General features: G+C 44.6%; 1 protein-coding gene across 1 annotated transcript in view; it reads left to right on the forward strand.

Annotated features, from left to right (window-relative positions):
* The window catches only part of hecw1a (HECT, C2 and WW domain containing E3 ubiquitin protein ligase 1a), a gene marked incomplete at its 3' end in the record, with an annotated part of 89,578 nt that overhangs the window by 37,158 nt on the left and 38,467 nt on the right, over positions 1-13,953 (forward strand). Inside the window, exons 7-8 of the mRNA XM_080417514.1 lie at positions 10,885-11,027; positions 11,836-11,936. Of these exons, the coding sequence (XP_080273640.1) occupies positions 10,885-11,027; positions 11,836-11,936 (244 nt within the window). The remainder of the gene's footprint in view (positions 1-10,884; positions 11,028-11,835; positions 11,937-13,953) is intronic.

A 13,953-nucleotide genomic window follows, 5' to 3' on the forward strand; every position in this document is an offset into this window, starting at 1 on the left:
TTCAATCAGCAGGACTTATTGGGTCCGAGAGAGGCAGGATAATGGATCGATCTTATCCACGGAAACCATGTCTGCTTCATGAAATTAGAGATCAACCCATTGATTTTCACATGTAAGCCCCCTACCTACACCCCGCTGTCTCGTCTATGGGAAGATAATTGCTTTCATGCCCCTTTTTTGTATTTCCGTCCTGTTGCATCTTCTCCTCTCCTCCATTATCCTACCTTTCTCTTAGATGTGTGTGTGTGTGCGTGCGTGTGTGTGTGCGTGTGCGTGTGCGTGTGCGTGTGCGCGCGCGAGTCTGTGTTAACTCCAATGCAAATGGTATATTATGATGACTTGTTCTATAGATGTGTGGGCTGCATAAAATGTCCTGTAAAATGATCTCTTGAAAGGAGTGGGAACACTGATTCTCTTTCTGTCACATCACACAAAGCATGATGGGTAACATTCTTAGGCTGCTGATTTGAGGTCTAGGCTTATCGTGACTGTCGGGCAAAAACATTATTTATACTGATTTATACTACAGTATGTGTGCCGGCGTCAGAGCGTGATGTGTTGAGAGGTTGTAGTCGACCAGCTATTTTTGGTGGGAGACACAATGCACAACAAAGTATAAAATCAGGCTTTTTATGTCCAAAAGTTGTACGTCCGTTTTAGTTTTAAGGAACCGGGAAAAAAAAGAGGCTGTGTTTCAATGTCCAATATTGTTATTTAATCACAAGCTCTTGTTATTAGTTTGCATTGGTTGCATTATTTATAAAAACCCCACAGACAGACTTAACCACTTTCAACCTGGCACCCCTAAAACCCCAACGCACTTGACATTATTAAAACATTTTACCAAGGAAGAATGTCCCATCAACATGGTTTTCATAACCCACACTGCCACTCTCCTCTATACATTCATATAATCTTATCAGAAGACACAGGCAAAAACACAAAGACCACACATTTCTAGCACCAGTCACATCTCGGGAACAATTCAAGGAAAGAGTTCACACAGCTCGTAGCCACGTTTTTTTTTTTTTTACCAACGTTTCGAGACCCAATATAGGTCTTCTTCAGGGTACGACAGAGATTGGGACAAAGGTGAACTCACCAGGGAGTGCCCTATATCTGGACAACACCCAAAGTGGTTACACGTCGGAACAATGACATTTCTGAGTAGCCTAGCTTGTCCTAAATAATGTTGCACACCTGGGTGACACATATAGTGAATGTGTCATAACAAATAAAGGCCATGGGGGAAAGAAGTCAAAAATAGCCTAAGGTTCAAAGGAGTAGGCAGAGCGAAGCCATTGGTGAATCTGGGCCACTGCCTCTTTCTTACATCACTCCCTCTCTCATCATAAACACACATAAAAGAGGAGGATCGGTTTATCTGAGGAGGATCGGTTGTTTACCGCCCAGCATTTCTCCCCTCCATTCTCCCCTTTCCTCTCTGTGTTACATCAGCAACTATCAGGAGTCTCCAGTGTCCTCTCAGATAGAAACGCTTTTCCTCTAAAAGCATTTAGCCGAGTCAAGCCCTCCCCTCCCCGTGCTATTGCACTGCAAAAAAGGAGAGACCCATCTTGCGATGGGACCGCATCAGGTGGGATGCCAAATCACTGTGTATGGCCTTCTAATTTCAAGGACCCCGACAGTTTGGTATGAATTAGGCCCATGGACCCCCATAACTGTGACAAATGGAACCAAATGGACCCGTTACGGGTCCATTTGGTTTCATTTGTACACTGTCAGAGTTACACACCTCTCCATTTGGTTAACTACCTGGACCCCCTGGAACACCCTCAAGGACCCCTGGGGGTCCCCGGACCCCACTTTGAGGACCAGCAATGGTGTATGGAACACATGTCAGGATAGAAGTGCGTTTGGTGAACCAAGTGAACTGCGTCAGATGTCTTCTATATGCCTAACGATCCCTGCACGGTCAACGTTTAACCTATAGTAGTATTGACATACAGTATTGTGTTTAGCTGGTCTCGAAAATAGTTTTTTTTAGCATGTTGTAGCAATGCTAATGGAAACAATGGTATCTGCTTCTAGCCATGTGTCTGTTAGCAAATCTTCTCTTCTGGGGGGTCCTTGGCACAAAACATTTTCAGATGGGGGTCCGGTCCGCGGCCAAATGCCTATCATTTTGGAGGTCCTTGACACAAAAAAGTTTGAGAACCACTGATTTAGAAGGCATTTGTAGAATCGGCCTCGGGTCTTAATGGGTTAAAGTGAATTAGGAGATAGCAGTGGAACAATTCCCACGCCTAATCTCTGATGACAAATGAATGCACCATACGGTGGAATGCTCTGGCCTGTGCTCATTACCTCTGGGTGGAGAACCACCACAGCATTTTACTGAAATCATTATTAATTACCACAGTCGCCGAGGGAGAATGGGATAGCTATGAGACATATTCATACCTATAGTTTAACTTAGACATAATGAGACATAAATACACTATAATGGTATAGCATGATTTAGCCACTTGAAATTGAAATTATGTTTGTTTGTTTTTTATTCTTAGGGGAAAAGTGTGTGTGTGACTGTGCACACACATGCCCGGGGGAAAGGCTTTTAACCACTTGAACACCAGCATGCCTATTCTAGTGGTGGGAACCTTTGCCAAAACTAGCAGACCTACAAGCTAGCAAGCTTGTAGATCAGCTATTGTTGGCGAAGAGATGTGTAAACATCCAAGTACAGTCCAAGTACAGATGTAACTCAGGTCCGTTTTTAACCACTTAAACTTTAAGTGCTTAAAAGATGCTGACACTAGCCTAAACGCCTCAGACACGTGGTTCCTGGGCTGAGCCCATGATTCAATAGGGGCCATGTTGAGTTGGCAGCGCTGTCATGTATTTCTATGGTAAAGACGCGCTGGTGCACTCCTCTTCTCAACGGCCCAGCAACGCGATTCAGCACTCTCGACGCCCTGCGTTTTTTTTGGGGCGCAGCGCCCTGGGCGCTTCAAGCGAGAAACAGTTAAACTTTTGGAAAGGAGTGCTGGTCATTTGATCCTCCTGATTGTGTATGACATCCTGGTAATTTACGACCCGACGCTGAATCGTTACCACAACCATGAGAAGTCCATGATTAGTTTGTTTCAGCTAAGCTATTTGTGCAAATTAGACAGATGACAAGACATTCAGGCAGCTCAACGGTTGAACGAAAGTTGCGGGTGTCAATAAACGCTGCGTGCGAGCGCTATGGACAACCTCTTTGTGTGGACACGACCCCTTATGCGGAACCATGTTTCGCCTTCTCACAATACTGTAGACGTGAGAAAAGGGTATCTGTGCAATGCCTGTAGTTTTTGTTGTAACCCAAAGCTGAAAGCACATGCAGCAGTGACTGTGACTGCCCGATCACGTCTTGACGCATTTGGTCCTTTTTGTCTGGGCGTGTAGTCAGATTTTTTTAAACTTTAGGAGTGACAAGGAGTGACAAGATCAGAAATGACTACATTAGAGAAGGTATGGACATGTGCAGAGGAGGGGGGGTGCATTGGGAAAAGGATGCTGAAGATGGAGCTGCCAGGCAAGAGGAGAAAAGGAAGGTCAAAGAGGAGGTTTATGGATGCGGAGAGGACATGCAGGTGGCTGGACTAACCAAGGCACTTTAGTAGAAAAAGTGATCGATAAATGCAGTCTTATTATTCCATATCATCATAAACCGTGTCAATGGAGATCCTAAGAAACACTGTCATATGTAAGGATAGGAACATTCTAAGGCTGGTTAACCCTATGCTGGTGTTCTCTGTCGTTTTCCTGATCATTATTATGTATCTAAATATTTAAGTCTCCTAAGGCTTACTAGACCATCTCCTGTTTTCGCTCTACTATATACTGACGCATGAGCTTGTAGATCTGCTATTTTAGCTGAATGTTTGATGGGGCTGGGACAGTAATTTTGTGATGCAGGTTCTCTCTATGCTCAAAGAGTGAACTGTAAGTGTACACTTGGCACGTCCGCCCGCAATCTGCACAGTTCGCTCTCTGATGGAGTAACGGCAGCGGTGACGTCACGCACGCCGCGCATCATCAGGCATAACGATTGACTGGAAAGACGCGACCTGTGTTTATAAATGACGTTTCCTCTAAATGCATCTGTGTCACTTTAGATTTCTTTGGCTATTCAAAAATAGCAGATATACAAGCTCATAGCGCGGCACCGAGTGCCACGCTATGAGCTTGTAGATCTGCTATTTTTGAAAAATCTTGAACAAATATTTTCCCGATTTTTTTCAAGAAACTGTTAGGATTTAGAAAACATTTTTAAGAATCGCCTCAGGTCTTAATGGGTTAAAAGGCAAATCAGATCCCAAGTCAGTAGGCACCACCCCCGTCCTCTCATCATCTGCCCCTCCTCTCTCCCGTCCTCTCCTCTCCTCATATGCCCTTTTATTTCCTATCCTCACCCCCTTCCTCCCCTCTCTGTATCACCCCTCTTTTCTGTCCTCCTCTCCTCATCATCACCCCAGTCCCCTCTCCTCTTCTCTTACATCTCTTCTCCTCCCCTCATCTGCCCTTTCCTCATCACCCCTCCCTTCTCCTCTCCTCTCTTCTCTCTTTCCTCAACATCACTGTCTCCAGGCAGTCTCTTTCTCTGAATTTAATTACATCCTTCCTTCCATCCACTCCTATTCTCTCTCTCTCTCTCTCTCTCTCTCTCTCTCTCTCTCTCTCTCTCTCTCTCTCTCTCTCTCTCTCTCTCTCTCTGCTCGTGAGTGTTTCGCTGCCACCCTCCCTCCTCATCATCTTCTTCATCCTCTCTCTGTTCTTTTGTTGTTGTTTTTTTCACCTCCCCAGCTCTTCGTCTTCTTTATCTCTCCATTTCCCCACAATTTCTATTTCTGCAGCATTGTGCAATTCAACACCGTTGCAACTGGACACACTTTGCAATCTCTATCTCGCCGCAATCTGCCGCACTCGTGGCTTCTGCTCTTCCTCTCTCCTCTAGCGTGAGGGAGTGAATGCAGAACATCAAGCCAAATCATTCACCTTAACATTCTCATAAGAAAGAAAGTAAAAATAAAATAAGAATCCACAAATAATGATGCACATCCCCCAAACCCAAGCATCTCCCCCACTCTGAACACTCACACATGGACTAATGAAGTAAGTGCACTGCTGGCGCTCGGGTGGCGCAACGGTAAAAGTGCCTGCCCACCTTTGTGGGTTTGAATCCACCGCATCTGGCTTTGTCGAGTGTCTATAAGAACACACTTGGCCCGTGTTCGGGGAAGGGAAGCCGGGCAGGGAGGGTGATATAGCATGTCTTCCTACGGGCTGGGGAGGCACTTGTCAGCAGGGAGTGTTTGGCGGAAGGATTAGGATTGAAGGCTCTACGTACTCGCAGTGAGGGCTCCTCACTGGGGGGTCATACCTATGTTCCCCGGACCTATGTTCCCCCACTAAGGTTATGGTTAGGGTTAGGTTTAGGTTAGGTCCTATATTCCCCGCTCTCCTAGGAAAGCGGCGAACATAGAACCTGGGGAACATAGAACCCTCACTGGCAAGTGAGTATAGGATACAACAGCAGTGACAACACACAAATGTGTGTGGGGAGGAATCAATTAGCAAAACGACTACATTGGGGGGTAAAAAACGCCCAAAAGAGAAAGAAATAAGGGCACTGCTTATCATTTGAACAATTTATTTTAATATGATTTAGATGTTGGCAGGTAAAAAAAAACAATACGTCATAGGTCTGTAGGAGTCATTGTTTTCAATGGGAGCGTCGCATATTTACACTATGCTGGAAACGAGTCGACAGCAGCGCGATCAGACGCTGAGCGTCTATTCTGCGCTGCATTGTTACGTCTGTCTCTCACGAGTTGAAATATATTTTCAACTCGGTGGTCTTTGAATGAGAGTGCCTTGCACTGTCCTCCCAATTATAACAATTATACGTGTTTGAGCAATTAATTGCAGGCTATTTGACATTGTCCATAAATGAGGCTTCTTCTCATGCATTTGAGTAGCGTCTAGAAAGTTGCAGCGTATGCGTGCACTGCTGTGCAGATGTTTTCCTCCCCCTTTGTGGCTCTTGTTATTGCACTCGGTGGCTGAAAATGTGAGTGTACAGTAGGTGTGTCTAACAAGGCTGTTGCTGACAATAAATACTCTATTTTCGTATTTTTTATTGCATATTTGCATCTGTAATTTCTTATTTATGGCTGTGTACGATAATGTTCTTCAAAATAAAATAAAAAATGTAAGCCTCCGGTGCGATAATTTAATAATTCCCACCTGGGAACACTGGTGAGGAGAGGGGTGGTGAGGAGAGGAGAGGAGAGGAGAGGGGTGGTGAGGAGAGAAGAGAAGAGGAGAGGAGTTGTGAGGAGAGGAGAGGAGAGGAGAGGAGAGGAGAGGAGAGGAGAGGAGAGGAGAGGAGAGGAGAGGAGAGGAGAGGAGAGGAGAGGAGAGGGGTGGTGAGGAGAGGAGAGGAATGAAGAGATGTGGAGAGGAAAGCAGGAGAGTGGAGTTGAGGAGAGGAGAGGAGGAGAGGAGCTGGGAAGATAAGAGGCAAATAATTGGACGAGGAGAGAAGATGAAAACAACGGAGAGGAAATGAGAAGCGGGAGGGCTGAGAAAACGGAGAGGAGAGAGGATTGGAGCGGAGTAGGGGATAAGAGGAGCTTGCAAAGAGATAAGAAAGAGGGGAGCAGGAGAGCCGAAAGAGAAGAGGAGTGGAGGGGACAGGAGAGAGAGAGAGAGAGAGAGAGAGAGAGAGAGAGAGAGAGAGAGAGAGAGAGAGAGAGAGAGAGAGAGGGGGGGGGGCAATGGTTGAGAGCAATATTTGAAGCATGGATAATGAGACACTCGCTTCCTTTTTCCATGCAACCACAAAGACAGTGAGCCAGTCACAAACTGAACTGAATGACAAGCAAGCAAGCCACAGTGAAAATCTGATGAGTGCTCATTTAACTCTGAGAGAGTGTAAGAATGGACCCTTAAGGGTCCATATCTGCATGGACAGCTGCACGGGTGGCAGAAAGTCATGACTGCGGCAGATGGTGCTATACTTTTACATTCTCACAGAATAAACTTTTCTTCCTTCAGGCAGCCCTCAGGGAGATAAATTTAGACCCGGGAGCCTCCCTGCCCTCCTTCTCCTCCTCCTCCTCCTCCTCCTCCTCCTCCTCCTCCTCCTCCTCCACCAGCCCGCATTCCCCCTATCCATCAGTTTGAAAACGTGTCATCCAACCAGCCAGCCTCACCTGTCTCCCTGTAACACCACATTTCCATTCATTAGTTTATATACAATAAACGGCCTGTGGTCGAGGTCATGAGGGGTTTTGATTGTGGAGCTACAGTATACAGTATCTGTCGACCTCCTCTCTCCTCTCCTCTCCTCTCCTCTCCTCTCCTCTCCTCTCCTCTCCTCTCCTCTCCTCTTGTGTGTGTCAGCGCTGGATAGAGATGAGGGAGGCAAACCAAAGCCTGGCAGAGATAGAGAGGACATTTAAGATTAAGAACCTTGGGCTGCGCTCCGAATTCTGCTCAGAGGGGGGGAGGCAGAAGTGGGGCAAATAATTTGATTGTTAACGTTCATGCCAAGGGATGGAGAGAGAGAGAGAGAGAGAGAGAGAGAGAGAGAGAGAGAGAGAGAGAGAGAGAGAGAGAGAGAGAGAGAGAGAGAGAGAGATTGTGATTTGTTGTGTGGTATGGTATGGTCACTAACTGGCTAATAGAGGGCACCTTGTACCATTGAGCGTTGATTTTGTGTGACGGTCGGTATAGCCACTGCTACGGTTGCATCTGGTGTGTCCTTTGCCTGAATGCCACAGAAATAGCAGATCTACAAGCTCATAACATGTTGCGATGCAACGCGTTGTGAGCTTGTAGAGCAGCTATTTTCGAATAGCCGAAGAAAGTGGTTATGATCAATAATTATAGTCATATAACATGATATATGTCATATAGCATGATATATTTTCAGGATTAGAATAAAAAGATAGCAAAAGTCGTAGATCTACAACCTCAAAACGCATCGCTTCGCGCCGCGTTTTGAGCTTGCGGATCTGCTACTTTTGATACTTATGTGTGATGCTGTAGTGTGTTCAAGTAGGGTGTTAATTTACGGGGGAAAAAAACACAAAACGTTAAAATATGGAGGTAAGAGGTTTCTGCCCTTCAGCAACGATATATGATTCTGAAATGGGCATTGTCCATAATGAGGACTTTTACTTTTGCTATAACATCCAGGATTCTGCTTGTAATTCACTTCATGGCCCTATAGATTGTCTGAAACAAGGTTTGCGTGACAGTTACGGCTGTTTTGTGTGAGTGTTTGTGTCAGGGGAGGATAATTGTTGTGAGTGACAGCTGGTGACATTTTGGATGTCTATCCACATTAAGTGTAATGCCGACCAACTTCATTGTGCATGCAGCATGCAGCAGCGTCCAGACATACAGTCCACGTTCACACACATTTCATTAGCTCAATATATACAGTAGATGTTTCCTTCCAGATCTGTTCGTGAAAATTGCGATGTTGTTTTAAGAAAGCAGAACGGAAGAAATAAAGAAATTAAGATCTAATTTGATTAACATTTTTCTTGAGGTGAAAAAGCACAGGAAACTCTTTTGTTGAATAAAGAGCGAGATAAACTAGCCCTGCTAAGTCATCACTTTTTTCTCTGATGTGAGTGCTTTGTTGTAACTGCATTCTATATGGTAATTCAATTACATTATGCATTTAATGCATTATTCATTGTCCAATTACTAGAGCCTGTTTCTGCTGTATCCTTGCCTAATTACTAGAGCTGTTTCTGCTGTGTCCTTGCCTAAATATAAACACTACAGGTGTTTCCATTGTGTCCTTGCCTAAATGCTACCGCTACAGCGGTTTCCGCTGTGTCCTTGCCTAAAGATGAAGGGCAAGGAAGTGGCATGAGATCTGCATTTTGTGTCGGAAAGCAAAGTCACATTTCAGTACGGATCAGGGTTAAAGCTTTATTGTGAAATATTTATTTATGTATTTATCTCTGTGGTCTAATAACCATATACCATGGCTATGAAGTCTGCCCTTTATACAGTTCTAAAATCACTCCATGGCCAAAGAAAGCCGTTGGCTATTTTGTCCCTGTGTAGCCTACTTGTCATTGTACACAACTTTTTGTAGGAAGTCAGCTTTTAATTAATTGTGTCCCCTATAGATGTTGATGCGGTAATTACTACAGTACATTTGCACATACAGAGGCCTCTGCTCTGACCCATCCTCCTAGGAGCAGTAGCTCCCATTAATACAGCACCAGGGGAGCAGTTAGGGGCCATGTGTCTTGCTCAGGGACACTTTGAACACACTTTGTGGGCCATGGGGGGCAAAGCGGTGACCTTCCAATCAGTGTTGCCATGTCTGCTTATTAAAAGCGACTTTGGGCTTGTTTTTCTGTAAAGTTGCTTGTAAATATTGGTAGTTGCGTGTTGAGTTTTTTTGGGCTTGTTTCTAAAGTGTTTGTTGCTTATTTTGGGCTTGCTGTCTAATGTTGTTTAAACCAGTGGTTCTCAAACATTTTCATGTCAAGGACCCCCAAATTAATGTTATTTAATTGTATTTGTCTGCAGACCCCCATCTGAAAATATGTTATGCCAGGGACCCCATACAAGATTTGTGTTTAATATTCCACATTTTTCAAATGTTCTCCAAAATTTATTTAAAAAAAAAATAGCAGATCTACAAGCATCTTAATGTGAGCGCTGTGAACTTGTAGATCGGCTATTTTCAAATAGCCGATGTATATAGGTTTGTGGCCTATAGTCGCTTCTTTTGGGCTTGTTTTCATAGACCTGGCAACAAGGCTTCCAATCCCAGATTGCCTCTCTTCCCACTCATACAGTCACGTCTGTATAACTGTCTCTAATAGTATACCAATAGTATAGTATAGTATATCATTTTGGAGGTCCTTGGCACGAAAAAGTTTGAGAACTTCTGATTTAGAAGGCATTTGAAGAATCGGCCTCAGGTCTTAAAAGGGTTAAGAGAGTTTTAATTGGAATACATGTACAGTATGTCTGTGATTTTCAAGTTGTGATATCTGGTAACCGTTTTATAAAAGCAATAACTCAGTCTCCAGCCCATGGTCTATTGTCATTATATCAAACCTAAGGGGATTGTTAGACCTCTGCTTCGCATTGGGCTGAACAATATTGCCCCTTAGGTGTGATATAATGTCAACATACCATGAGCCGACATGATGTATTGCTCAATTATCCATTACGCCACACCTGCACACAGATCAAAATGCACTATACGAACACACACACTCCTAGCCAATACAAGGCCTACCTATGGCCTTAATTGGTTTTATTTTAATGTTTTGTACATAATAGATGACAGAAGTGCTGGTCAAGGAATACGTTGCATTCACACTGGCAGTTATATAAAGATACAAAACTACAAAGCAACGCAACATATTGCTGTTGAAGCGTTGATCAACACGCTCGTGGACGTTATCAAGCGTGCGTCCGACGAGGGAGAGAAATATTTAGGAAAATAAAGCCTGAACATGGAACTAGCGGACGGAAATAATTAGTTTCCCCCCCGTTACAAGCAGGAATTGTGTTGAGTGGAGTGGAAATGATTAAAGAACACTTGGTCGTTTTGCTGCTGTAGTTGAAGCCAGCTCAACCTGGATTGTAGATTTTGTAGCAGCTTCAAATGTCGGGCGTCGCTTCGTATCTTCCATTGAAAATTAAAGGTAGCCTGCGGCTTTGTATCTGCCAGTGTGAACACAGCATAATGTTTGATTTATACTTTGTCATGTGCCAGTGTCGTGCGCCACAAATAGCAGATCTGATCTTGTAGATCTGATATTGTCTTTAAAAGTAGATGACCCACATGAACCCATCTCTCCTCTCTGGTTGAACATACAGAAGTTCAGCTTCGTGTCTCTGCCGACCGACGTGCTGGAGATTGAAGTGAAGGACAAGTTTGCCAAGAGCCGGCCGATCATCAAGCGCTTCTTGGGAAAACTCTCAGTGCCTGTTCAGAGACTGCTGGAGAAACATGCTATCGGGTATGCTGTGGACACACACACACACACAGTCTCACACACACACACACACACACACACACACACACACACACACACACACACACACACACACACACACACACACACACACACACACACACACACACACACACACACACACACACATTTTGTCAGTGTTTTTTCTTCTTTAATTTATGTATTTATTTGTGTCTCTCCTCAATACAATCTGGATTGTATATGCAAATGTAAAAATTTAGCTTTAGGGTGCATTTTTGCATTCTCTGTCAGGGCCAGACTTACACATACTGTACACATCAAAGTGCAATTTACGCTGGTAAGGTGCATGGAATTAATGTCAGATTTACAAAGCTAATTATATGGAATCAGTGCATTGGGACCACATTCTAGTAGCATTCTGCATTTGAAGTGGAGCAGTGGAATGGTGTAATTTATTCTTGAGTTAACCAGCTCAAGAATAAACGCAATGTAACTTCAACTGGGAGGAACAGAATAAGTCTTAATCTTCTTGCTGTATTGCCACCACAAGCTTCCTTTAATAATGCCTGCCTGTGCTAATATCTGCTTTCTAGAACGCAAATTCCGTTAACAAATCCAGCAAAATGTGTAACCAACCTCACAGAAACCTTATATTTATGTCTATGTTTTTTTCATAAATGATTGCACTATTTTATACTTCGCCATATTTTGTAATTAACAATCTGGATTCTGCTGCATGAACAAACTGGACTGTCTCTCTTTCCTTCTGTTCCCGTCCCCCGTTCTGTCTGTCCCTGCCCTCATCCCCTCTTCTGTCTGTCCCCGTTTACAGAGACCGCTTGGTGACTTACTCTCTGGGTCGCAGGCTGCCCACGGACCACGTCAGCGGTCAACTGCAGTTCCGCTTTGAGCTGACCTGCTCCATTCACCCAGGTACAACCTCCTGTCAGACTCCATCCATCCTGCTCCATCTGACTCGGACCTGCTGGGCCTTTTGTTGGGGTTTTATTTGTCGACAGAAGATGATCTTGACAAAATCTTTTGTTTCGTTATTCAACTCTTGAGTTAGATTAAGTCTTTCATAATTAACACTTTGATAAGCCTTATAGCACACAGATCAGTGAATGAATTCTCTGGAACGCATTTAGATGTGTGCGTTCTTTAACAGGAGCTGCTTCACATAAAAATAAAAATACAAAAATAGCAAAAGTTGCAGATTTACAAGCTCGAGCTTGCAGATCTGCTGCTTTTAACACTTTTGTGTGACGCTGTAGTATGATCAAGTAGGGCGTTAATTTACGAAAAAACACAAATAGTTTGAATATGGAGATAGGAGGTTTCTGGCCGACAGCAACAATATGCATTCTGCCTGTATGCTTCTACTTATTATTTGGAGTATCATTCGAAAATGGCATAAGTCTCAAAGAGCAGGTAACATTTAGAAGTCAGATCGTGGCAAAATAACTTGTCACTCTCATGTCACGTGGTGACGAGTTGGGGCAAAACATCTGACCAAGCGTCAGCCGATTGACAGCACAGGCTCCCCTGTCGCGTCGCTTTTCAAGGTTCCTTGTAGTCTTGCGTCACGTGACTGCGGACGCGTGTTTTCACACCCATAACTCATATATAATAGGTTGGTGCGCCGATAAAAAAACATTCAAAACAAGGCAGGTCGAGTCAGAAGCAGACTTGAGCCCCGCGAGGCACCTCTGAGCAAGGCGTTAACTGAGCGTGTGCCCGTGCTGAGCGGTGTGGTGTCCACTTCTGCTGACTCGAATTGTAAATCATTACGTTCTCATCAACCTCATCATGGTTAGAGTGTCCGCCCTGAGACTGGGAGGTCGGGGTTCGATCCCCGGCTGGGTCATACCAAAGACTATAAAAATGAGACCCAATGCCTCCCTGTTTGGCACACAGCATCGAGCAGGGCCGGACTGGGACCAAAATTCAGCCCTGGCATTTTGGTTCGGACCGGCCCACCACCCCCCGGGCCGTTTTGTCAACGGGGGGGGGGGGGGGGGGGGGGGGAGCGTTTCACTGTTTCAGCCCAGCCCTGCACATGAACTCTGCAGCCGCACTGAGGCCCCTGCTGGAAAGCATCTCAGCCCAAACATTAACTTAACTAATAATTGGGCCACGCGACCCTGAAATGACCGTAATAATCCTAAAACGAGAGCGAAAATATTTTTTTTTTTTTTGGTGGCCCAGCGGCCCACTGGCCCGCGGCCCACCGGGCATTTGCCCGGTACGCCAAATGGCCATCGAGGGTTGGATTGGGGTTAGGGTAGATGTACTTAAACATCAAGCTGCCTCACGCTACAGAAATGGGAGATAGGCTCCTGCCTTATGAGCCGCAAGGCTTACTTACTTACGTCCTCATCAACAAGCGACATGACAGGGGAGCCTGCCGGGTGAAACGTCGGAAGCTTGGTAAGATTTTTTCCCAGCTCGTCACCATAGTACGACCTGGGTGTGAGAATGCGTTGCAAAATAGTTCCTGTAAAACCAGGCTTACGACTAGTTAACCAAAACAGCTTGGTGTGATTGAATGATATGAGCTGCTCGCCACGAACTTGCTCCTTCAAATAGTGAAAATAACACAAGTATGACGCGTTGTTAGCTTGTAGATCGGCTATTTTCACCATTCGTCGTATGATGAATTATCCCGTTTAGACCTTAGGCCGATTCTAAAAACGGCTTCTTAAATCCTGACCTGAAGTTTTCTGAAAAACGTCGAATTTGTATTTGTTATACCTTGAAAGGTAGAACACTGTATAGGTGTTCCAGGTCTAAATGGGATGGGTTAACCCATTAAAACAGGGAAAGCATCTGTGTCATCTCCGATTTTTCGCGCTGGCTATTAAAAAATAGCAGATATACAAGCTCACAGCACGTCTCTTCGTGCCGCGCTGCGAGCTTGTACATCTGCTATTTTCGAACATTTTTGAAA

This window comes from Gymnoscopelus braueri (genome assembly GCF_963280865.1).
Source record: "Gymnoscopelus braueri genome assembly, chromosome: 21".
In the NCBI taxonomy this organism is placed as follows: Eukaryota; Metazoa; Chordata; class Actinopteri; order Myctophiformes; family Myctophidae; genus Gymnoscopelus; species Gymnoscopelus braueri.